Genomic DNA, 26,319 nt, shown 5'->3' with positions numbered 1-26,319 from the left:
TACTGATAACTGTGATTTAAAAGAGAAACGTACCGTGGGTCTTGATCCTGTGCTCTACACCTCAGTCTGCTTTGTAAACAGCTGCTCTGCAGCGCTCCATCCATCAGGCCACGTCACGCAGGACTTGTTCTACCCGTTCCCTTAGGTAGCGTTCATGTCGGCCTGTTTGGTAAGAGAAGCATTCTCAAGCTGATGCCATGATGTCCTTGCATGGCTTCCTGCTTTCTTCTTTACGCGAGTTAAAAATAATTGTAATTTGAGTTGAAAATAAATCTAAAACATACACTGACACATTGGGTACATCCTTTAAGATCACTGTTGAAAACAGTAGACACCACTACATCTAGTCATCATTCACTATATTTTTACAAACATGACACCACTCATTTTATTGATTATTATTATCGATTCATCTTAATACATTTATTTTTGTCACGGAGCTATTAGAGTGGACCCAAAAGCACAACTCAGACAGGAGTAAAAAAGACATATGTCTTTAGTTGAAAACAGGCTGGGTCAAAAACGGGAGCTCAGTCCAAGAAGCAAACAAGTCCAAAAATGGACGGGGCAGAGAATCAGAGGTCAGAACAGGCAGGTCAGGAATATACACTAATAACACTGAAGAACTTGGCACGAAAACACAAGACAATCTGGCAGAGGGCAAGTGCAAGTGAGGGATCCTAAGTAGACAGGGACTAACGAGGGAATGGGCAACAGGTGAGATGGGCATGAAGACCAGGGAGTGATCAGAGGCAGGTGAAGGGAGTTGGACTGACGAGATGGGAAGCAGGATCTGGAGTGACAGGATGAAAACAACTAATAAAAAAAGAAAGGTGTGGATATTATTATTATGATTCTGATTCTGATGTATGTAATGAGTTTTTTTCTTCTATTTTTGGGGAAAAAAATTCTGATCCGATGTGAGGTCCTGGGAGAGGGATGTCGTACGTTTACAGATTGTAAAGCCCTCTGATGTAAATTTGTAAATTGTGATTTGGGGAATACATTAAATTGAATTGAATAGAGCACTAGAGGGCGCTCTAAGGCCCACATTGGACCTCGGCCCAGGAGTTGACAACAGCTGCTCTAATGTGCACTACATGTGCAGCCTGCCCAGCCAGCGATGTAAACAAACCACAAAGATAATATTAGAGAACATAACACTAACATATTATGATCTTGTTGACAGATGCATTGCATTCTGTCAGTTGATAGGCCAAACATATTCTCAAACAACTCATTGACATATCCCGCAGTTATACGAAGCAACATTAATTATTTATTATGATTTTTTATTTTCAAGAAGTGTATAGCTCCTACAAAAAAAAGATGATGCAAATAAAACAAGCTGTTCATGTCCAATACTTGTCAGAGTATCACAGTGTATCAACTACAACAGCTTAGGCATTCATGACAAACAGTATAACATCATTTAAATACGGTTATTTAGTCAGTTTGTCATTTTTCAGCTTTAAATTACCGTCGTGCTCCTTATACACAAAAACACAATGGGACAAAAAAATATTAAAATTACTTTATTACAGATCATTCTTTATCCAGTAGCCCTCTTCCAACAAAAAATAGTAATTACAAACAAAATATTACATTTATTCCCCTAAACATTGTTTCTTGATTTCTTTTATACATTTTAAATCCCGTGGTCATCTGTAAGGATAGCTTTTCTCTTCCGCTATGCAACATTCAGCTTTTTTTTGCAACAATCTATACAATTTAATACAGTTTAATACAGGTCTCTGGACTACGGAGATAAAACAGCAAGATCCACCAAATGACAGGAGATAAAGGGAATACTGATAAACAGACTGTACAGAGACGAAACGCTGCCCCCCCGCCTACTTTCAACCAATGGCAGCCCTCCGTCGGCCACACCGAGGGGCATCACAGTAGACTCAATCTGGTCAATCACTTGTGCAAGCAGTGCAACTGATCCAGTTCAGAGTGACCAAGGTCTAAAGCTAGACTCTGCCCCGACCACCTGGGGAGTTCTAGTCCACACGAGAGCGGGTGGAGCCGTCGGCCACTCGTTTGGCCCTCTGCAGACATCTGTGAAATAAAAATGACCTTTTCTGGCATAACGCCAAATCAAACCCCGGAGAACTGGAAAGCGGTTTGATAAAAGATGATGGATGTAACGGCATACTGGCTGAAGAGAAACAATGGGACCACCGCCATTCAGGTTTCGGAGCTGAGCCAAGACAAAGTTATATTCAGAGTGCAAGGTAGTAAGATTAAAAAAAAAAAAAGAAAGAAAGTCACACTTGAGTGGAGAGTGGAAATGCTTTGTGTAGAACCACAACAGAAGAGGGCGCATGTTTCATAAATGAAGTCCAAATTATATCCGTGGACCCCACAACAGCTCGGCGGAGATATCAAACAGATATATTTTCACAATCTTGTGCAAGAATTTCTGTTGTGGAGTTCACGAAATATGATTTATGCACACATATTGTAGAATTCTGCTGTTATCCCAAATTGTATAGATCTATGAAGACGTTTCTTTCCTTCTCGAGGCTATGACTGACTTAAAAAACGTGAAAAAACCTTATTAGACAGATTTGAGTCCATCTATCTATATTTGTATCGTAATGTCAATTAAATATAACCAATGCGAAGGCAAAGGCTACACCTAACACCATTTAAAATGTGCAAAATTATCCTAATTCAGCATTAAACAAAAAGTTGCCCTTTTACTAGACGGCAATCTGACCGACAGTCGTGTTGTTATCGTTCACTAAAGTAAATCTGTAATCGTTCATTTCAAAACCGCTGGTCCAAAACAACATCACTGTGTAAGCATCACTACTACTAATTAGTTGGAATGCTTCAGCAGTCCAACTCTTGTTTGTCTTTGATTTTTCAATTAGATTTCCATACTTTCAAATAAAAAATATACAATATTAACAGCGTTACTGGACATTCTACCTCTGAAAATCCTATAATGCATAATCTCTGCATTTCACAATCAGAATTCCACCTTTATCTCTAATACTTTTTTAAAATAAGATTTATAGAACAATACACATTTCATTTTTCTTCTTCTTCACTTTCCAAAGAGCTCTTCCCAAATGGATCAGGGAAGATGACGACCAGGCCAGGGCTCAAGAGGGGAGGAAACCAGCGTGGAGGGAGTCAGGGAGGTGATTGGTCAGAACATGACTTGGGAGGTCAAAGGGGGGGGGGGGGGGGGAGACAGAGCGGGACGTCAGACCAGAGAAGGGAGCAGGGACATGGCAGCGGAGATCCCAGCACCACCGCCCATCGACCCAACGAGACGACCAGCAGTCACCGACCAGCAGAGGGCGAGCGACGCTCCTCTCTCTCTCTCCTGCCCTCCGTTCGCTCAGTGCATCTCTCGCCTCTTCAAAGGAGTATTTTATCACCATTAAAAAACACACGCTGGGACATTTATAGGCAACTGAGATGGACATCGTTGCCCCGACAGAAACGCTGCCGCGTTGCCGATTTACAGGCAACTGCTAAGAGAACTATATTTTAAAAAAATCTAGTTTTTAACACTTTAATGTCTCAATCCCATGTTTGCAATGTTACTCCCGTGCATGCGTTCATCAACCAAGTGTGCAAAGGGACATCCGGTTTGACCGGGGAATGAGAAAAAATAAATAAATCAATAACTATAATATGTATGCATGTGTGTAAATGGGATTCATCGATCGTGTCGAGTGCACGAGAGCCCGCGGCAGAGCGCCGGTCGGGTCACGGCGCCCCGTGGGCGAAGCTCTGCTCGAGCGTTCTCGAGGTCGGCGTCGCTTTCGCCGAGCGACACCGCGGCGGATCGGACCGCGAAAGCGACGCCGACGGCAAGCGAGAGGCGTCCACTAGTGGTGGGACTTGGAGAGGTCGGGCCCCGATGAGGCCTCAGTGGCCCTCAGACTGGCCGTCCACTGGGTCGGCGTGAGCAGAGAGGGGTCAGAGGTCTGTGGAAACCCGAGAGTCGAGCCCATGAGGCCGAGCGACGGACTCCCTTCCCTCCGCTTGGCATCACATGAACTTCCAACTTAAAAATCTCTGGCACAATCTGGTTGAAACACATCACAGCATGTTGGCGTGGCTCAGACCAACGCACTACTTTGGGCCTCTGTGCGGCCCGAACTCACTCATTCTAGTGAGAACACAGCACACTGGGATCCCAGTAAAATCCCACGGGCTGGAATGACAGATTGCATAACGTTTAGCTATTCATGACACCGTGTGCTACTTCTTTAGAAGTCAGAGGTACACACTGATCCTCACAACATTCGTCTTTGCTCTCCGCTCCTTCTCGACCTGTCCAACGTGTTCCGAGGCATTCTTCCCTCTTAGATCAGACCCCTCCGTCTCTCCCTCCTCCCTCACTGCACAGACAATAATCTCAATCTGTGCTTAAATCTCAAGCTGCGAGTTATTTGAGGGAACACATTTTTTAAACGTGATTCTAAAAATTGCATATAACTGAATGCAATATTTACCGTGATGCACATTATTGAACTGAAAGCCTCAAACTTGCCCCACATATACAAAAATAAATAAACTGCAAACAAACGCCTGATAATGAACCCCATGGTAGATAATATGAATATCCTACTTTGGGCCCATGACAACAGAGACTAACATGTAAAAGGCGTAAAATAGCCTCTGTACGATAAATGACACTCTTGCACTGTGGCACGCCGTCTCTGGCCCTCGGCCATCTTGGATTCGTCTCAAGACTTTTGGGTTTCCACGGACTCCGGCTGTCAGCCCCCTGATGCAAGAGAGCAGCTGGTGCTGCGCGGTGGGGGCCGGACGCACTCTGGGAGATAAGTGCATGTGAAGCATGTGTGGCGCATGCATAGTGTGCGTCTGCGTAGCGTCACAAGGATTCCACTTTAAGACAATTATCGAGTCGCTCGTGTGTGTGTGTGTGTGTTCTAAGTGTACGACAGATGGGACCCGTTGGAGATCTGAGAGGTGATGCTGGCGCTCCTGCTCATGCCCTGTTCACTTCTCCCCCCCGACGACGTCCTCCTCATCGCCTGTGGGCTGTTTCTCGCCCCTCCTGCGCCTCCCGCGCTCCCCCTCTGACTCCCTCCCCCGGGGTGATGGAGGCTCCAAGGTGGCGGGCCCCCGGCCAGCATGGGGTGACCCCAGGGCTGCTGTGAGCTGGAGCCCCCCTGGTGGGGGTGACCGTGGTGGCCGCCTCCTCCTCCGGGCCAGTGGCCTCCCCCCTGGCCACCTGCGCCCCCCCAGCCCCCCTGGGAATCGGGAGCGAGGTTCGTGAGCACCATGTTGCTGAAGCCCAGCCGCATGGACTCGGAGTCGAACGCCTCGATCTCCCGGGCCTGGCGCTCCAGCAGCGAGCGGATCCGCTCCAGGCGCTCGTTCTGCAGCGCCAGCATTTCCTCTTCAATCTGCGGAGAGACGCACAGTCAACAACCCACATCTACACACACACACAAATACACACCGGGTGACAAAGCAACTGCCGCCATTTGTCCAATCATGGCACATTATTGGTTGAACGGAGAAAAAATAACTACACGCTTCATATTATTGGGAAATAGAACAACGGGAAAAATAAAATAAACTAATTTAGAAACTTTAAAAACAGAACAAAAACACATCGACCTCACACAATGAAATACTATGTGCATCTGCACTTAAAATACCAAATAAGAAACATGTAGCCAGTTTAAGAGAACAGGGCTGAGGAAAGGTTGAATGGTCTCTTAAAGACACAGGACATAAAACACAGGAAGCGAACGTCCACAGAAGGGTAGTCTCATAACCACAAATCACTCCCAGATGTATTGACGCTCGTCCTCCTGACAGGACGACACCGGACGACGTCCAGGGCCTTCCTTACTTTCTGCTCGAGCAGCGCCCTCCTCAGGGAGACCCGCTGCTCCAGCTCCCGCCGCTCCTTGTCGTGCTGAGCGTCCGTTTGCATCTTGATCTTGCTCTGGTACGCGTTGAGGAGCTCCAGCTCCTGCTGCAGCTGCATCCTCAGGACCTGACACTCCCCCTCCTGAGCCTCGTCTAGCCGCAGCTGAGGAAAAGCGGAAAGGAAGACGTGAAGACGGAACGACGCAGATGTATAGAGGACTTTCTTTGCGGGAGCCAAAGTTTGGGGCTCAAGGTCAGTGACGTGCAGCAGGACGCCATGAATACAGAATAATAAACGTCAGATAAGACGTTGGACTCAATGATCCTGCGTCAGATGAACATATACTAATATTGTCCTACAAACAACAAATGAAGAAAGACATTCATAATTGTTAAATTACATGCTCGGTAGTGTTCTTAAAGGAACAGTGCGTGAGGTCTAGTGGCGTCTAATGGCGAGGGTAGGGATGGGTATCTTTATAATTATTTTATTACAAGTAGCCACTTTAATCATTTGTCATGATTGCTTTTAAAAACATTTAAAATAAATAAAAAAATTCCAGAAATAAGTTCTTTATAATTAAGATGTAGCTAAATATTGTGTCTGGAGCAAAATCACTGTAAAAATATGTATTTTTTTTAAACGTCAATAAAATAAATAACCTTCCCGAGTGAAGTTTGTAAATGCTGATAATCAATAACAGTCATCAGTCCTTCCTCCCGTCGGCTTCGCCTCAGGCAGCAGCGTGTTCATTAAGAAAAGGCCCATCGTGCTTGTGTGAACACGGCGGCGTGGATGGGAGCGGCCGATTGAATTAGGTTGAGCTTTCGTTTACATGCTCGTTGAACAGATTTATTGATCAGAAGTATTGGCTTTTTACTCGTGATTGTTATGTCGCAGTAACGGTCACGATCATAGTTGCAGTCAACTCGATAATTCCACACTCCACCCACCATCTCTGCTCACTGTGTGTGTGTGTGTGTGTGTGTTGAAAGGCTCTCGCTCTAGAGCCGTGGAAACATGGCGATGCAAGTGAACTCCGTGGAAGCCGAGTCGCTCCTGTCGTAGATATAAATGACTTTTTCTAAGCGAAATAAAAAATAACGATTCTTAGTTTCACGAACGAAAACCTAGTTATGCATAATATAATAATAATAATAATAAGTCTGCCCCAGGGCAGCTGTGGCTACTGATGTAGCTTACCACCACCGGTATGACTGTGTGTGTGTATGACTACTGGACTCTGGACTGTAAAGCGACTTCGGGTGACTTGGGAAGCGCTATAAAAAATAAATGATTATTATTATTATATAATTTATATTACATTTATTTTCTTCTCGTAAATTTCACACCCTATTCATTCAAGTATTGTTTAGATGTTCATAAATTACATATTTTGCAGTGGCGGGCCGTGGGCCTAGGGCCTGGGCCTTCAGTGAGGTCCTGGTATCTCTATTAATCCACTAGAATTAAAAAACTATGATCTACCATGGCTCTACAGGGCTGCTCAATCGTCGATCACGGGCGTAGTATTGGTAGATCGCATGACATTAAAAAATTGGCCCGCCCGTCATTTCTCTATAGCACGTCTTTGTTCATTTATTAAACTAAACAGCCGTCTGATGTTGATCGTCTCTACACAACAGCATGTCATTTCTCTCGGCCTCCGTCCCGATGCGGCTGCAGAATCGCGCAATGGACGAAGAAAAAGAAAAAGAAGAAAAAAGTCACTTGCACTAGTTTGTTCACTAAACAGGGCATTACCGCACCAAAGCAGATTTCAAGTATATGCTCGACCAAATCGACATCTTCTCCTCCTTCCGCCATTGTGGGTTGAAAAACAGCTTTGTAGTCCGCGAATTAATTCCTTTATCAAATTCAGTTTCCTAGTTCTGAGGTTTTGCATCTACCTGCCCATAGACCCGCCTCTCAATATTGGTAATCCAATCAAAGGCGTGCAGCACTACGCCTGCTCGCTGCTCCTGTGCGGTTCGGGGCCTTCTAGAAGGCCTAGAGGAGCCAACTCTAAAGCTGATTGGTTGACACAACATTGTCATTCCATTCACTTGAAGCTACCAGCGCCCAATGTTGATTCTGAAGGCCTAAGGGCAGATGTTAGCCCCCTGGCAACACGATGGCTGAATATGATTGGATAAAGATCTAACATAAAGACCAGCCCTCAAATCTCAACCTGGGTCTGGCAGCAGCGCAACCAAGAGGAACGCTATGAAATTAAGAGAATAACTCTTACTCTGGGAAATAATTGAATACATATTTGTGGGAAAATATATTTAGAAAAAAATATATATTCTGATGATGTTTAGGCCAGCAGAGAAGGCCTTGCTGGCCCTGACGGCCCGCCACTGATATTTTCCCATATTCAATACCACACACGGTCCTTAATGTGTGCTTTTAAATGTATGTTTTGGTATCTCTATTGTATTGGCACTGAGAATTAAAAAAACTATGATCTACCTGAATCAACAGTGAGCTTAAACTTCCATCACTAACTGTAGAAACATTCGTGTATCTTTGTTTCCAAAACTCTCACGGCGTTGCTCTTCCGGTACTCACGGCCTGCGTAGAAAGCATCTCGTTGATGGAGTGGTCGTACTGCTCGGCCAGGATGGCCAGCTTCCTGGTCTGCTCCTCCTTCAGCCTCTTGAGCACGGCCTTGTGATCAGACTTGGGCGTCGTCTCCAGCAGATGGCTCCTGAGGGCCTTGTACTGCCTGGTCTGGATTTTACAAGTGTCCTGGAACTGCTTCTTAATCTGAAGCTCCTTAGACTACAGGAAAAAACAAAAAACAGGAACACATTGTTTTTGAGTAAAGGCGCTTAACCCCGTGCAAGTGGTGTCTCAGTGAGTGTGTGGAGTGAACAAGTACACGTACCTTGAGGCTCTTGGGCTGCTGTCGGACCTCCATGACGTGCTTGCGCCTCAGCTCCCTCTCCCTCCTCTTATTGTATTCCAGCTGGTTGGTGAGCTCCGTCTGGTGCTGGGTCCGAATCAAGTCCGCCCGCGCTCTCTGGATCGTCTCCAGGTGCCTGAACTCCAGCTCCTGCATCGACTCGTGCTGTCGGAGCAGCATGGCGTGCTCCAGGTCCTTCTGTGTCTGCCGCTTGTTGAGCTCCTAAGAAAAGAGGAGAAAATGCTGGTTGACAGCAATCAAATAAGTAAAATCAATCAAACACATTGGAGCGGGCGGTTGGTTTCTCTCTGTGTGACGGAGTACCTCTCTGGCCAGATCCTGCTCCACGTTGTGTCTGGCGATGAGGATCCTGCGTTTGAAGCGTCGACACTCCAGCTCCAGGTACTGCCTCTGCCTCCTCAGCAGGTTGGCCTCCTCCTCCGCCTGGGAATCAAACCGTGTTCACGTCACAGAGTCGACAGACGGTGGGAACTCCCTGCCAGGCCTGTGTCAAAAATCATCATCTGATCTCGGGCTTGTCAAGCGCCCGTCATGTTGGAGCGCTCCTGACCTGGAAGTGCTGGATGTTCTCTTTCTGTTTGGACAGCCACTCCTGCTTCTCCTTCTTGGGAGTGGACTGGTTCTCGCTCAGTTCCTGCCACACAGATTCATTTCATTTTGTTCATTATGTCAGGGCATTGTCCTAACTGGGCCTTATTGATATTACAGACATTGACACTATAAACCAATTAATGTATTACTCAATCTGCAGAAAATTCATCAGTGACTTAATTTTTAATTGATTCATTGTTTAAATCCTTTCGAGAATTAAATGCAAAGAAAGCCTCTGAGCTGTGATGATTTACTACCATCGTTTGTCTGAGCAATGAACTGAATATATTTTGGTATCTATATATATATACAGGACTGTCTCAGAAAATTAGAATATTGTGATGAAGTTCTTTATTTTTATCCTATCTCTAAAAACTCGAAACACCTGCAAGGGTTTCCTGAGCCTTATATATATGTTGTATTCCAAAAAAAAGAAGTCAAAAACAATAACTTATTCAAAAATAGTCAGTTGGGACCCGCAAACCCTTCACAAGAATATATAAATAAATGACCTAAACAAAAAACATAGAACCCAAATGAAAGAAAGATTATTGAGGTATACACGTAAAGTACACTGAGCAAAGCTCGTTCCACCACACACCTAAACAAGTCAAAGTATACAGACTTAATTATCTCTGTTTAGATGATTTGGGGACACAATCGTGTTCATCATGTATTCACTGTGGTGAAGAGGAGTGCGTGGTTCAGGAGCGTCACCTCTTTGAGCTGCTCCTTGCGTAGTTTATACTCCCGCTTCTGGGACTCCAAGAAGCTGCTGAGCTCCTTCTTCTGCTGCACCTGGATGTGCTGGTGGAACTTCTTCTCATCGTTGGTAAACGTCTTCAGCTAAACCAGACAGCCGAAAAGAATCTGCTTCAGTTGTTTGGGACAAAACTAAACACCAACAGTTGAATATCACAGTATCGGCAGGCCTCTTTTCCTTTGTCCACCTACGTCTTTGTCCAGGGCCGCCTGGTGTTTTTTCAGCAACCTCTCCATCTCCTGGCTGAAGTTGTTCCTCTGACTCTCGAGCTCTTTGTCCAGCCTCAGCCGGTGCTCGTCCATCTCCCCTTTCAGCTTGTTCTCCAGGCCCATCAAGTGCTTCTGGTGTTGCCGCCTCATGCGTTTGTATCCCGACATCTGCTCCCGCAGCTCCGAGTCCTGCTCGTGCTCCTGCATCTCACGGGTCACCTGCAAGGCGTGGACACGGGTAAGAATCACAGGAATTTCATTTAGATTCAGGTAATTTGAAAAAGGTTCAACAAAAAAATTTAAATCAGACATGGTGTTTAAACAGAAGGATGAAGACATCCTACTCCAGTGTGTAGGTACAACAGCAATGTTGAAACAGTTTGTTACATGTAGAACATTAATAATATTTGCAGACCTTTTTTCAAACACAACACACTCTTTCCTTTTCTGTGATACAGCCACTAATAAATCAAATGAGTAAGTGAGACGGGTGGAGGAGGAAGCGTGTTCTCACAAGTGACGCTGTGCGTATGGTGGCAAAGTGCTCTCGATTGCGATAGTGCTTCCTCGGGGCCTGAGCTGGTATTGGCTGGGGCTCCGAGGGTTGGCTGCTGGCTGCCTCTTCTGCACAGAAACTCTCCTCTTCTTCCTGGAGACATAAGGCGGCATGATTAACATAATGTAGTTACTGAATTTTCACAACAAAAAATATAAAGTTAAGGGGAAAGAGACAGAAGAGAAACAAAAGTGAGACGGACATTTTACAGCAATTGAAATCGGTCTTACAGTCTCAGACTGCTGTGAGAAAACTTCTCACTAACTTGAAACAACATCCTATATGTAATAGCATATTCCATTAAACGTGTGCATGTCCATGTCTTTTTAACTTGACACCCCCAATCTTTAATTTTCTTAGTTTACACAAAGCTCCCACCACAGCCTCAGATATATTTATGAACCGATCTTCATGTTTAAAAATGGGTGGGGTGCCCCTCTCATAAATTATGAATAAACGCCTATATTTGTTCTCTAAAATAGGTGCGTGTGTCCGTGTGACTTTACCCACCGGTTTGAGGTGTATGACGGAGCTGTTGGACATGACGGTGTGGTCCCCCTCCATCAGGTCCAGCTCGCTGCGGCTGTCCTGGGCCGCTTCGTTCAGACTGTTGACGGAGCTGCTTTGGGAGCTGGCGCTGATGGACATGCTGGGAATGGACTGATTACTGCCCACACTGTTCACCGTTCCCGTCCGACCTCCGCCTGGCTCCAGCTCCTGGAGACAGAGGAAAGAGCACAGGGAGAGAGACAGCACAAGAGTGAGTGAGTGAGAGACAGAGAGAGTGTGAGAGAGAGAGAGACACAGAGAGAGAGAGAGAGAGAGTGAAAGAGTGAGTGAGTGAGAGTGAGAGACACAGAGAGAGAGAGAGAGAGACACAGAGAGTGAGCGAGTGAGAGGGAGAGAGAGAGTGTGAGAGAGAGAGAGAGAGTGAGAGAGAGAGAGAGTGAGCGAGTGAGAGAGAGAGAGTGTGAGAGAGAGAGAGAGAGTGAGTGAAAGAGTGAGTGAGTGAGAGTGAGAGAGAGTGAGTGAAAGAGTGAGTGAGTGAGAGTGAGAGAGACACAGAGAGAGTGAGAGAGAGAGACAGACACAGAGAGTGAGCGAGTGAGAGGGAGAGAGAGAGAGAGTGTGAGAGAGAGAGAGAGTGTGAGAGAGAGAGAGTGAGTGAAAGAGTGAGTGAGGGAGAGGGAGAGAGACACAGAGAGAGAGTGAGAGTGAGTGAGAGAGAGGCACAGAGAGAGAGTGAGAGAGACAGACAGAGAGAGAGTGAGTGAGTGAGTGAGAGACAGCAAGAGAGAACACAAGAAGGTCTAAGAGATACACACAGTAGTTTGATTTGAATGAACAAGCATCCACACACACCTCGTCCCCGTCGGGGGCCTCTACTGTGGGTCCGTTGTGGGTCTCCTGAAGGAGGATCTTCTTCATCTTGCGGTACTGCAGGTTGTCCAGCTCTCGCACCGCATTCTTGGTCCTCTGAATGAGATCCATCAGCACAGAGTCTGGACGTTCACGCTGCAGAAACGCATGCTGAAGAGGAGGGGGACAGGGGAGAGACAGAGCATCGTGAAAAGAAGGAAGAAACAACAACAACAACAAGAAAAAGAAAGGGAACAACAAGAACAACAACAACAAGAGTAATAGGTGAAAAATATAAAATATCCCAAGGAGCCTTCCGAGTTAGCTTGACAATGATCTGATGAAAGTATATTTAAATTCAAGAATGTCTCTTAAAGACATTTAAGTTGGGCCAGCGGTTTAATTGACGAAAAATCACATTTAAAGAGTGTTTAAGATTTAACTTTGTAACACTTTGAATTTAAAATATTGTTGAAACAGAAAGACAATGCAGTGCTTTCATACCCCGAGGACCACCTCCATTAGTAACAGTGAGTCCATTAGTGGTCTAAGTGACAGCTGCTCAGTTACGAACAGTGGATGCAGAAGTCGCATCTCGACAGTAATTACATGCGTGTTCTTTCCACAAAACCAGGCCCTGGGTGTGTCTATACATGTTCCGGTTGCGTGTGCGTGCAACTGGAAGTAGAGGATTAGTGAATCAAAATAGAAGCTTTTGGAGGGAGAACTGAGCACCAACATCAGAGAGAGATTCATCGCCAGAGGACTTTGCCAATCTTCCATCTCCCACGCTGACGGGCTCTCGGCTCATGCATTACAGAACGGGCGTGCACTTACGCCCAGCATGTCGTCAGAGTGCGGTCGGTCCTGGGGGATCTTCTGAAGGCAAGAATCGATAAAGTTTCTAAAGTAATCCGTCCTGAAAGATGACAGGGTGTTGGGGGTAAGACACACGACAACAGTCTTGAGCATCTTCGATTGAGGCGCAAAAAACATACAACATGTGTGTCTGTGCTCACACGTATGTTTGGGGCGGGGCATCTCACCATTCACTGGACTGCAGTGTGGGGCTCTCGTTCTGCGCTATGTGATATAAGGCACTCATTGCATTCATGTTAAACAAGGGAGGCTTCCTCTCCGCTGGAACAGAAATGACAAGTCAGTGTGTCAGTGTGTGTGTGTGTGTGTATTCCTCCTTATTAAATCACAGGTGTATTCAGATGTTACAAAAGTTTCAGAGGAAGAAAAAGTATGCCTTCCTCAATTGCCGAGTTAATAAACAGATGATGAAATAGACTGATTCAACTGGACCCTAAATCAAAAATAGAAATCCATCAAACAAATCTCTGAAAGTGTAGTTAATGGCGTTAGTTCTTGCACATCTGTGAATCAATAGCAAATCATGTGTTTCGAACAGGTAGTAGTTCATGATTTGGAAACATTTGTATCACAGACTTTGCATTAAAGTGTACTTTGTATTACGTTTACACTAATATCCTGAGAGGAAAGTATTCTTTCCACCGAAGTTCCATTTTAAAAAGACGACACACACACGGTCACCTACCTAATTCTATACAGGTGATCCCTAAGGACCAAATATCCACCTTCCCATCATACTGGCCCTCGTCCATGGCTAGAATCACCTCGGGGGCCATCCTGGATGCCGTAGAGGAGAAAGATAAATGAAAGCGAGAAATAGAAAATGAACACAATAAAGTATATTGACAGTAATTTTAAAAAAGAGAGACGACTTTAATGGATACTCAGTCACGCTCACGTCTTTAAATGTGTTTTGCTACTAATCTGCAAACTAAAAAGGCGTTGTCACTTTATAGTTTGAAAATAAATAATTATATTATCTGAGCACTTTCTCTGAAGCATACATAATATAAACAAAACAACACTTTATGTAAATAGAGTCCATAATCCTGAAGATTGTCTCAATCCTAAATATAGAACAATCTCAGCTAGAAGAGCATTTGAATACATCAGCCAGCCGCTTTTAACGCATGTGGATAAGCAAATAGATAAATAAATACTCTACAGTTAAATCCATTGCGTAAATCCATGCTTCTTTAAGCAGACGGTCAACCTTTAACGTTATATACTTTGAATTATCTCAGTTTTCATTTACCAATATGGCGTTCCCACAAAGGAGTTGGCGGGTGAGGCAATGGAAGCCGAGCCAAAGTCTGCCAGTTTGACCAGTCCAGGCTCGGTCAGCAGAATGTTTCCTGCCTTGACGTCCCTGAGAGAGAAGCATGCATGTGTCAGAGCAGGGGAACACATGATGGAGTGTTTACAGGTGTCATATAGGTCATTAAAAAAAGTCATTCACCTGTGGATCATATTGTGGGAATGAAGGTAGGCCAGCCCCTGCAGTGCACCATGGGTAATGGCAGCGATCTCCACTTCTTGTAAAGGTTTTTTATGAACTTACGGAGGAAAATACAATGCGTCTCTTGTGAAAAGAGTCAAATATGTTACACACAGACACACATACACATTCACATACACACAAAACATCCAACATCTGCTCACCTTCTAGCACATCTGAGGCCGAGCCGAGACAGTACTCCATGACCAGCTAGAAACAAGATAAAGTTGTGAATAGCTATTTTTTTGGACAAATAAAAAGCCATTAAAAACATTGCAGAACTAGAACGGGCACTCGGTAGAGCGCATACCTTCGCATATCACAAGATTGGGCATTGAATTATGAACATTTTGGCATTAGTTGCATGCCAATTGGACAAAAATGTATCGTGCTATGGTAAAAAAAAGATTTTGACCTTTCCATGACCTTGGCCTTGACCTTTGACCCGATTGATCCCAAAATCTAATCAACTGGTCCCCGGATAATAAACAATCATCCGACCAAATTTCATGCGATTCGGTTCAATACTTTTTGAGTTCTGCGAAAGATTTTCACCTGTTCATGACCTTTGACCTTGACCTTTGACCCGATCGATCCCAAAATCTAATCAACTGGTCCCCGGATAATAAACAATCATCCCACCAAATTTCATGCGATTCGGTTCAATACTTTTTGAGTTCTGCGAAAGATTTTGACCTGTTCATGACCTTTGACCTTGACCTTTGACCCGATCGATCCCAAAATCTAATCAACTGGTCCCCGGATAATAAACAATCATCCCAGCAAATTTCATGCGATTTGGTTCAATACTTTTTGAGTTTTGCGAAAGATTTTGACCTGTTCATGACCTTTGACCTTGACCTTTGACCCGATCGATCCCAAAATCTAATCAACTGGTCCCCGGATAATAAACAATCATCCCACCAAATTGCATGCGATTCGGTTCAATACTTTTTGAGTTTTGCGAATAACACGCATACAAATAAATAAATAAATACACGGCGATCAAAACATAACCTTCCGGCATTTTCAATGCGAAGGTAATGAGATAATTTTCCAGATGTAAACAAAGTGTAACAACTTTTTTATTTTGCTTTTGGTGACTTACCCATGCCGTGTGCTCGCGGAGGTAACAACCTTTGTATTCTATGCTGTTGGGGTGCCGGATCCTCTGCAGGAACTTCACCTCTTTGATAATGTCCTGCCATTTCTGTCGGCGGGGGGGGGGGGGGACAACGGTGGTAAACATAAAACACGCACAGCATTGCTTGGCTTACATGCAGGCACAAGCGGTGAGTGCATGTTGTATGTTGTGTGTGTGTGTGTGTGTGTGTGTGTGTGTGCGGATGAGTGTCTTTCAGGGCCAATAGGAGTAAGGTGGCTCTCTTCACAGATTGTGTGTGTGATGTGAAATCATGAGCAGTGTGACCTGTATCTGGAATGACAACCCTGGACGGTGACCTTTGGCTGTTTGACCGGAATATTCATTGTAGATGTTAGCATTCACACTTTTAAATAAGGATGTAACGGTTGCCGTCTTCATGATAAACAATAGCATAAACCCCGATGGTTAGTATTACTGTTTCAAATGGATCATTAAAACCGTGTTTGATTACCACCAGGGTTTCTGCCAGTGTATTACAAGCCAAATCTGGGACTTTTTTTCAAAAGTCAAATGTGTGATACAAGAAGCAATATTCTTGAACGGATAACTCGGGCGAAAATTGTTTGTGAAAGAGAAAGAGAGAGAGAGACATGGTGTGTATGCAGTTAACATGTACATTGTATCTGGATGTAGCTGTGCAGTGTGACCACTTTAAGCTACAGTATTTATTCAGTGTGTACATGTCACAACTCCTCAAGATACAAGCAAAGTTCCCGTGTCTATCTGCTGATTAAAGGATTAAAGTGAAGGTTAGCAATAACTTAACCTTAAGGTGGACTGATCTTTAAGGTGGACCGGCCATTCTGCAACGAGGGTCGACTCCGACACACAAAGTCTCTGTATTTATGTTTATTGTTGGACTCATTGCACAGAAAATAGTCTGTGTGCATATTCAGCATGATTGAATGATAATAATAACTGTGTATTAATGCATATTTATAGTATATTCTAATATTTAAGCACATTTGAACATTTTCACAATAATACAGGTCATTTTGGTCACAATAATCGCGGTATGAAATTTGTATACCATTTCTTATCTGGTGGCACACATTAGTAAAAGATAGACGTACTGTCAGAATGTGGCACAGAAGGTATAACCGTCGACTGAATTTCAAAAAGTAGACGTAGTCACCGTGATGTCGGTCGGTTTGTGAACTGCCGTTTTCAAACCTCGTAATCTGCATTTTGGCCGTCACCATCTTGGCTTATTGCAGCCAGAAGGGACACGAGAGGGTGGAGCTAGATACAGCCCAACGCTGAATATGTTGATATGCGGAATATATGAAATGTTATAATTAACTTTCATGAACTGAAAATACATTGGGAAAGGGTTAAAGGGGGAGTAAGATGAAAACACAGACAACTCCCAAAGCCATCATAGAGACCCGTTTATCATAAAGGAAGCCACACCCTAAAGCGTTACACTTCGCTTTATGGTGTATTTTACTCTAAATATAACTATAATTTAATAAATTAAACTAGCCATTAAGAACATGTAAACTCATGTTTACTTTGATAATAAATCAAGCGAGAAGTAGAATGATTTTCTCAGACTTCAATACCATCATACTTCTCTAGTTATTGAGAGTTGCGGCCTGGAGTACAACATAAAGAGTAAGTTATACTGATGTGAGGGGTATTACATTGCACATAATTCATGGTTAATAATTTTAATGTTTCATTTTTTTTTAAACAAAAAGTTTACAGAAAAGCATGAATGATAAAAGTTCAATACTTTCAGGACTCTTTAAAAATGTGTGTGTATATACACTACCGTTCAAAAGTTTGGGGTCACTTATAAATGTCTTTATTTTTCAAAGAAAAGCACTGTTTTTTCAATAAAGATAACATTAATCAAAAATACACACTATACATTGTTAATGTGGTAAATGACTATTCTAGGTGGAAACGTCTGGTTTCTAATGAAATATCTCCATAGGTGTATAGAGGCCCATTTCCATCAACTATCACTCCAGTGTTCTAATGGTACATTGTGTTTGCTAATCGCCTTAGAAGACTAATGTCTGATTAGAAAACCCTTGTGCAATTATGTTAGCACAGCTGAAAACAGTTATGCTGGTGATATAAGCTATACAACTGGCCTTCCTTTGAGCTTGAAGTTTGAAGAACAAAATTTATACTTCAAATATTAATCATTATTTCTAACCTTGTCAATGTCTTGACTATATGTTCTATGAAATGTTCAATTCATTTGATAAATAAAAGTGTGAGTTGTCATGGAAGACACGAAATTGTCTGGGTGACCCCAAACTTTTGACCGGTAGTGTATATATAGATATATCTAAATATAGATATATCTATATACATACACGTAAACATTGCTGATAAAATCAATCGTGTCTCACCTCAATCGACTGTTTGCCGTTGTAGGACATCTTTTTAATTGCCACCACTTCATTTGTGCGCATATCCCGTGCCTTGGAAACAAAAGGTAAATTGTCAGTCCACATAACAAAATCATACACAATATCTATATCAATACCTCTTGTACTTTTTTAAAGCCACCCTGTGTGCAGTGTTCAAGAACAAAAGTCAGATCAGAAAGAATAGTTTCAGTCACATTACTCCTCTGGACATTGGCGCAATGGCAACAAATACTGTATTTAAATTGTTTGTTTGTTTAATAAATGACCTACACTTTGTATAATTGTGAGATAAACTGTCGGACATTGTGAGCCCGCTGATGTACGGAAACAAAAGTAAGCTACACTTGAGTTGCTATCTTTAATTGGCGAGTCAAGTCGCCTTGAACGACCGTATCATTCACAGAAAGAAATACGGCGGCCGATGAAATCGAGATCGTAGAAGTGATCACTTCAACTCTAGCGGGGGACGGTGTGGATTCTGTCTTTACGGAGTAAAGTTCTCCCGTCGCCAAACGGATCGTGACCCTGATTAAAATCAGTCGGCGCGAAGACGAAGTTGCCGTACAAAGTAGACGGCTCCGAAGCTGCCGTGGCCGATCTCTCGGAGGTCGGAGAAAAGCTTCTCCGGGTCGTCTTTGAAGAAAAGCTCCGCCACGTCCGGATCCTTCAGGCTCCCCGCCCTCACGGAGGCGGGCATCGTGGTTAACGTCGTCCCTTATCGCCCGCGCCAAGGGGACGGGACTACCTGGGTGCTGCGCTGCGCCGACGCAGCTGAAGACTCATCGGCAGTAACCGATGGGCCGAGGGAACCAGCACACGGGCACCTAGAGAGAGAGAGAGAGAGAGAGAGAGATGTTAGCAACGACGAGATCAAACACCCTGATCCAACGCAGCGTGAGGAGCCCATTTGAGCAGTTGATGTGATGAAAGGTCAAAGGAAAGGAGCAAATCTAAGCACAACTTTGATCTTGAAACACAAAACTAAAGCATGATGGACTCAAAGTCATATTTGATCAAAGCTTGATTTGTCAACTTGACTTTATTGCTAGCGATTTAAATCATTGATTAAATCGGTTTGTATAATATTTGAAGCAACAACAAAAAAGGCTAAATCCTTTGACTCCAGCTTTTTAAATGTGAATATCTTCTGGTTTATTTTCTCCTTTTATGACAGTAAACTAAATGTTTGGGACATTGAAAATATTGTTATAGTTGCAGCACTGGTCAGATTTCCATCCAGTCCAACCACAGCACACAAAGACATCCTACGAAATGAAGCAGAGATCACATTCTGTGACGCACGGTCTGGAGCGAGGCGTTGCCGGAATGGACCGAGGGGCCGCGGGGCTCCAGAACAACAGCCTCCATTGGTGGACTGCTGGCAGCGCGTGTTTCTTTTTTTTTTTTTACTTCCCCCTTAGTTATCTGATACCGTTACATGTTGAGCAGATACACCACGGCCACGTCGAGGTTGAAAACGTTTCATATGTGACATTATGGCTTGACGTCAAACATGACTAACACCTAAAGAGCAGAAAAGAAATGTGCGAGCACTCTCCCTGCCCTCTTTTTGACTTTTCCCATCAACAGATAACACGCAGCCTTAAATAATGACTCCATCGTTTACAACCTCGCCTAAATTGGAAACAACCGCCTCCACACCGTAACAACATGCTTATTTCATTACAGAAAGAACTAGAACAGGCACTCGGTAGAGCGCATACTGTCGCATATCACAAGATTGGGCATTGAATTGTGAACATGTTGGCATTAGTTGCATGCCAATTGGATAGATATTGACCGCGCTATGGTAAAAAGAAGATTTTGACCTTTTCATGACCTTGACCTTTGACCCGATTGATCCCAAAATCGAATCAAATGGTCCCCAATCATCCCACCAAATTTCATGCGATTCGGTTTAATACTTTTTGAGTTATGTGAGTAACACGCATACAAATAAATAAATAAATAAATACACAGCGATCAAAACATAACCTTTTTCAATACGAAGGTAACCAGTGGGAGAACCTCATCGGTTTATCTTTGGTTCTGCAGCAGCGCTAACGTAGCCCGCTACAGTGATCAGTTCATCCTGGAGCCCGCTGGCTGATGTCACAACGTTTGTCCTGCTGGAGAAGCTGTCCGGCTGATGGAGGAAAACAACTTGTCGACCGACACACTCGGCCCTCTGCAAATATCTGCAGAGAAGCTAAAAAAAACTGCTGCTGGGAGCAAACTTTAGTGACACGAGCAGAAAGAGTCTATTGTGGTGAAGACAGAACGACGACGTGTGTCCAATTCTGTCACAAAACGTGCAGTGTTATAAGACACGCTTGGTAATATATGATGTTTCGCTGCTAAATGTGTACAAACACTATCAAACTTTTACTTTAAAAAGTTAGAAAAAGCCTTAGAAAGCAAAGTTTAAATTGTACTTTTTTGTTTTAGGTAGCAGGACAGATTAATGCAACCGAGCAACCGCTGCCTTATTAAATATGGCATCCATCGGACTTAATGTTCTAGCAGGATATCCTTTTTAATTATAGGAACAAAGAATGATGCCGTCAAAGCTTTCTGTACTTTTTAAAGACTTTTGATTTCACTCATGACTGGGGGCAATAATAAAAACAACCAAACACAGAATCATCCTTAAATATGAAAAGAAAAGTGACCTCTGAGTAATGTTAGCATGCAGAGATGACTAAGCATTATAAACTTTATTTACGAATTCATCGGGAAAAATGAAATGCAAAGCATCATTACGTAGCCCTATTGTGATCACTATTTGATCATTATTGTTCCTATTAACTGCGGATTTGTTTGACTTCATCATTCATTCACCTTCCACTTTTGACCCTTGGCGCCTATGAATATGACCAATGTTAACCCTCCTGTTACCTTTATATTTAACTTATTTTACCCTTTTTATCCTTATAGCCATTAAAACTCCAGAAAAGAAAAAATTATTATTAATTAATATTTTTTTAAGTTTATTAGTGAGTACTTTTGTTTGTTTTGTTGCGAAAAAAGAACACATTACACATTGAATCGTCGGGTCACGGGTCACCGAAAAGGAGGAGGGTTAAAATATGAATGGGGTCAAAAAATATTGCAACAAAACATTAAGACAATAAAGGCCCGTCTTCACTATTTGTTGATGATATCAGCTATGCACATTTAGTTTATAGGTTTAAATGAGTCACACGGTCATCTAATAGCTCAGGGGACCGTGGTGCGTCCAGCCCAGCACCTTTGTGGCATCACAGAGTCAAGAGAGTTATTTAGTTGAGTTTCATGATGAAGCTGTATAATTAAAGACAAACATGAAGAGGGAGGGATCATTCAAAACCATAACCAATTGAAAAAACAAGTTTAGAAAGAACGCCAGTTCCTCTTGATAAGAGTTGTTCAAAAATGTGTGATTGACTGGTTATAGTAAGATAATATTGCAAAGTAACAGAAAATACATTCAAATCTATAGGATATACACTTCCTCTGCACTTTATTAAAGGGGATTGTTACCTTCACATTGAAAATGCGGAAGGTTATGTTTTGATCGCCGTGTATTTATTTATTTATTTGTATGCGTGTTACTCTCATACAAAAAGTATTAAACCGAATCGCATGAAATTTGGTGGGATGATTGGTTATTATCCGGGGACCATTTGATGAGATGTTGGGATCAATTGGGTCAAAGGTCAAGATCTTCTTGAATCGCATGACATTTGGTGGGATGATTGGTTATTATCCGGGGACCATTTGATTAGATTTTGGGATCAATTGGGTCAAAGGTCAAGGTCATGGAAAGGGTCAAAATCTTCTTTTTACCATAGCACGGTCAATTTTTATCCAATTGGCATGCAACTAATGCCAAAATGTTCATAATTCAATGCCCAATCTTGTGATATGCGAAGGTATGCGCTCTACCGAGTGCCCGTTCTAGTTACCAGTGTTTCACTCAAAACAGACACACACACACACAATCAAGGAATGCACTGAAAGTTATTTTGCTTTAATGCTCGAGAAAATGGATTCTCTCTCTCTCTTTGCATTATGTGAATCGATTTCCTCTGTACTGTAAGATCACCGAGGAGCCTCAAGAAGAGGCAGCCAGTACACCGAGCCGAGGAGCAGGGCATGTCACAGAGGAAGAAATGGAGAGGCCTGCTAAATAATCAAATACTTTATTGATCCCCATAGTTAGATTCTCTGTAGCTGCACATGGTCTGCTGCTGAGCAGCACGCATGCTTTCTGCTGATCATCAACTTTCAGAGAAAGAAATGGAGACGGGAAAGATACACAAAGGAAAGGCAGCTTAAAGCACCAGTTCCTGTATGTTTTCGCTCGTTAAAATCTATTACAACTAAAATAAACCATCAATGTTGCAATCATTAAAGAGTTCTTGTTTTGACTACACTTACTTTTGTAGTTATTTGTGCATACTGCACTTGACCACATCTCCCTAACTCTGGTTTTGCTGCACAACTTGTACCATAATTATTCTTTAAAAAAAGGTGCATTTAGGTTTATTTCAGCAAAGCTTGAACCTTAAAATCTTGACCCGAGCAGAAAATCTCATCAACCAGAATAACCGATATCAACTGTCCGATATCAACTGTCCGAGTGTGCCGGGCATTTACACCGTTTTGAACTGTGGAGACACAGAACGTGTATTTTGTCATGAACTTTTTCAAACTGTCTTTCAGCAAGACGCTAAATGCTGGATTGCTAAATAATTCAAAAGTAGAAATGCAGAGAGCGGATGCATCTTATTGAACGATCATGTCTCTTCCAGATGAAACCGGTCCACATGAAATACTTCTCGTCTCTTGTTGTAAAATTGTAACAATGCAACGTTGTATTTACAATATCATTAAAACGTTTGTTTTCTAAACATGTTGAATCAAGGCATTTCATTCTATATGGAGGGGGGAAAAGAGTGGTTTGATGCAACTCTGCTTTATAGAGATAACCATTAAAAACAGCACTGCAACATCACAGCTGCTCCTTCAGAAACAACGTTAACTTCATGGCCGACATGTGTGCCGTCGTTACCTTCGCATTGAAAATGCGGAAGGTTATGTTTTGATCGCCGTGTATTTATTTATTTGTATGCGTGTTCCTCGCATAACTAAAAAAGTATTAAACCGAATCGCATGAAATTTGGTGGGATGATTGGTTATTATCCGGGGACCATTTGATTCGATTTTGGGATTGATCGGGTCAAAGGTCAAGAAAAGGTCAACATCTTCTTTTTACTTTTCTTGGTTGTCTTTACAATGTAAAGTGCCTCGAGTATATTTAACAAATTAATGTATAGTTATTATTACCGGTACTCCAATACATCTTTACATAGCGAAATGTTGTTTGTTTATATAGTAATGATCTGAATATAAAATGTAACACCTTTATTGCACATCCTATCATTTCAGAAGATGGCAGACCCTCACGATGGAGGAGATTTTGGGTCGTTTTTTCCTCAGTCTCATCAAAATCAAATACAGGATTGGTATCCCACTGTTCAGCAGCCAGCCTCAATCAGAGACCTCGGGCTGATGCTTAGGAACTCCTTTTGAGGAAGAGGACCATCACTTTATTATCTCACTTTGTATTATGTCACTGTCAGTTTGGATAGTCAGAACACAGCAACGACCGAAGGATCACCGTCATTGGATTAGCCATTAGTTTTGCCAGATTTAAAATGTTTTTATGAAAACAATAAAAGCCCAGTGGCCTTACAAGCAGTAAGCTAAATAAGGTATATACTATGTGATGTATACCAAAGTCACATATTTCCAGTCACAAAAAAAAGTTATGCCGACAGTATTGTGGAAACAGTTCTTCGTCTGCAGTGGCCGACTGGTTCTAGACTTCAGCGAGCAGGACTCCAGTGTGTCATCCATGTTTCGTGTGAGACGCTTAAATCCATTATGCAGTGTGTCCATATTCAGCACCCCCGATATAACACTGACAAAGAAAACACAACTTTGTCTATCGGCCTCTCATGAATGAGTGTCACAGTTAAAAACAGCTGCACACCCCACATCATCATCATCATCAGGTCCTTGAAAGTAAAGACAGGGAGCTGTTCCAGCCGATGAATGCACTGTTGTTTCCACAAGCATGCAGACAGGGTGCATTGATTATCTAAAGACACCAACAAAGATAGGTGCCAACACCGCAGTGATTATTTAACAACAAACAAACACACAGCAGTGGCACACACACACCATCAAGCACGTGGAGGTGTTTGGGTATGTCAAGCATCTAGTCTTGGACATCACAGTTGAGAGATCCCTCCAACTGATGGCAACGTGTCTCGGTTAACGTTGAGCGAATGGTAAACTTGTTGCGACAACACCGACGAATTGTGATTGAACCATACTAAAAAAAAAAGAGGGTTATGTTAAATAGTTGTGTTGCAGATGCACCGTGTCACGTATAATTATGCTTAAGTTACGCGAGCGAAGAACCAGGTAAGCCGAGCAGAAGACTGCACCGTTAGCGTGCTCCTTGTTACGCAATGTCAACACAGAGAGAGGCTGAGGAATGCGACTCACGTCGGCGCACAAAGACACCGCCGCCAGCGGCAGACGGGACGCGCCCCTCGCCACGGACACTGCGATCCGCCACAGACGCGTCCAGACACTCCCGGATAACGACGGCTCGTCAACACCATGTCGGTGCGACAGACGGACAGAAAGAGAGTCGCCTCCCGTCACGCACACGGTCGCGTACACACAGCGCGTGAATCATGGCGCGAGCGTAACTTCCCCAAAAACGGACACGTTGAAGCGGAGTTTCGCTCAACGCACAGCCCGGAAACAAAACACGAGGGAGGGGCACGGCTTGCAACCTCAGGTCCAGAAAGCGGATTGGCAAGCTAACGGAGCCAGCTAACGCTTGTTGGGCAAAAGCAACCCAGTAACGTGTCCACTATTTACAATAACGCGCTCCCAGCGCAGCGGTAGCTCTGCTCGCTGCTGGGCTGCCCTGGCATTCACAACTAACACCCGCATTGCCAACAATGGAGCAGTGAAGTTACCCAGTAAGAGGAGACTAAAAATCGGTCGATGCGATAGACAACTTGTGACAGCAACTTTTTGGTTAGCCGCTAGCTTGTCGAGTGGCGGACCAATCTAGATGGCTGTTCAAGCTGTGTTTAAATCCGTGTTGCTCGTCGCCCGTTAGCGACCGACTCACCTGGTGTTTTTAACAATGGGTCCTCATCGGCTGAGAGGTGGCGAGTACACCGCTGATTAAATCCAGTCAGCCTCCGGGACCGCGGCGGAGGATGTGGCCGCTCAATCACAGCGAGACGAGGCGACGCAGTCCAGAGGAATCTAAGTGGCAAATCGCAGGCTAATAAGTTAGCGGCGCTAAATCGCTCGCCTCGCCACACAGTTGCCCAATAAAGACGCTTACACTGACTTGTTTTCCTTCTCCCACCAACGTCTGACGTTCGCTAAATTGTTCACTTGACGCAATAACCGTTGTCTCCGTCATGGATGCCCGGGCTCGGCCGCGGGGAGCATGTTCCGCCGACGTGAGGCTGTAGCCTCGGCTAGCGACGACTGTCAACGCGTTAACTGTCACAAGGCGAGCGGCGCGAGTGGCCAACTAGCTAGCTGCTAACGAGCGAGCAAAGTTTCTCACTTCAATAGGCAGTTCCCCTAAAAATGGCGGCGGTGAGAATCACCTCCTTTCCATCGTGAAGGAAAACAGCGAGCAAAGGGAAGAGGAAAGCCTGAAGCCGGAGCGGCGCGGTCGGCTTTAAGTTAGGCGAGAGGACACGTGTGACAGTTGTGGAGTCTTGTTGACGCCGTTTCCTACAGGGAACATGTTGCCCCCTCCCTTATCCAAGAGTTTGGTGCTGCTGGGCCATCCAGCCGTCTGGATGGAGAGAGAGAGAGAGAGAGACATGCATACGATGACTGTCAACACAACGTGCATTTATTATAGTAGCCAAGTATTAATAACCACGTATTGCACTTTCTCTAGCTGTCTTTATGCACGTTCAGTCACTGAGCTCCTAACCTGCTTAACAGTTTGGGTCTTAATCTGGTGTCTACTATAAATAGCCTCTCGTTCA

General features: G+C 43.7%; 1 protein-coding gene across 6 annotated transcripts; it reads right to left on the bottom strand.

The window, feature by feature from the left end:
- Positions 1 to 1,519: 1,519 nt before the first annotated feature.
- Positions 1,520 to 26,083, bottom strand: LOC130190125 (serine/threonine-protein kinase TAO1-like). 6 transcript variants are annotated; one of them, XM_056409357.1, is made up of 22 exons: positions 25,659 to 26,030; positions 25,431 to 25,570; positions 18,792 to 19,050; positions 18,206 to 18,277; positions 15,780 to 15,881; positions 14,836 to 14,881; positions 14,633 to 14,729; positions 14,429 to 14,542; positions 13,859 to 13,950; positions 13,341 to 13,434; positions 13,132 to 13,213; positions 12,298 to 12,465; positions 11,446 to 11,652; positions 10,894 to 11,028; positions 10,362 to 10,598; positions 10,125 to 10,253; positions 9,367 to 9,450; positions 9,120 to 9,239; positions 8,778 to 9,017; positions 8,459 to 8,671; positions 5,864 to 6,046; positions 1,520 to 5,408 (listed from the first exon to the last, which is right to left on the bottom strand). In XM_056409357.1, exons 3-22 carry the CDS (start codon positions 18,921 to 18,923, stop codon positions 4,929 to 4,931), a joined length of 3,027 nt encoding a protein of 1,008 aa, XP_056265332.1. In that variant the 5' UTR covers positions 18,924 to 19,050; positions 25,431 to 25,570; positions 25,659 to 26,030; the 3' UTR covers positions 1,520 to 4,928. The 6 variants fall into 6 exon arrangements, with proteins under 6 accessions (XP_056265332.1, XP_056265349.1, XP_056265342.1 ...); XM_056409374.1 differs by lacking the exons at positions 25,431 to 25,570; positions 25,659 to 26,030 and adding an exon at positions 26,061 to 26,083; XM_056409367.1 differs by lacking the exons at positions 25,431 to 25,570; positions 25,659 to 26,030 and adding an exon at positions 24,788 to 25,005.
- Between the last annotated feature and the right edge of the window lie 236 nt (positions 26,084 to 26,319).

This window comes from Pseudoliparis swirei, chromosome 3 (assembly GCF_029220125.1).
Source record: "Pseudoliparis swirei isolate HS2019 ecotype Mariana Trench chromosome 3, NWPU_hadal_v1, whole genome shotgun sequence".
NCBI classification, from domain to species: Eukaryota; Metazoa; Chordata; class Actinopteri; order Perciformes; family Liparidae; genus Pseudoliparis; species Pseudoliparis swirei.
Note: the sequence above shows the minus strand (reverse complement) of the source record. Positions and strands in the feature narration are given on the sequence as shown.

Excerpts from the sequence above, each read along its gene's own strand:
- LOC130190125 (XM_056409374.1), bottom strand. The coding sequence starts at position 18,923 with ATGCCCGCCTCCGTGAGGGCGGGGAGCCTGAAGGATCCGGACGTGGCG. Across the intron at positions 14,730-14,835 it reads GGCCTCAGATGTGCTAGAAG|TTCATAAAAAACCTTTACAA; the intron begins GTGAGCAGATGT and ends TTCCTCCGTAAG. Across the intron at positions 10,254-10,361 it reads AGGCGGCCCTGGACAAAGAC|CTGAAGACGTTTACCAACGA; the intron begins GTAGGTGGACAA and ends TGTCTGGTTTAG.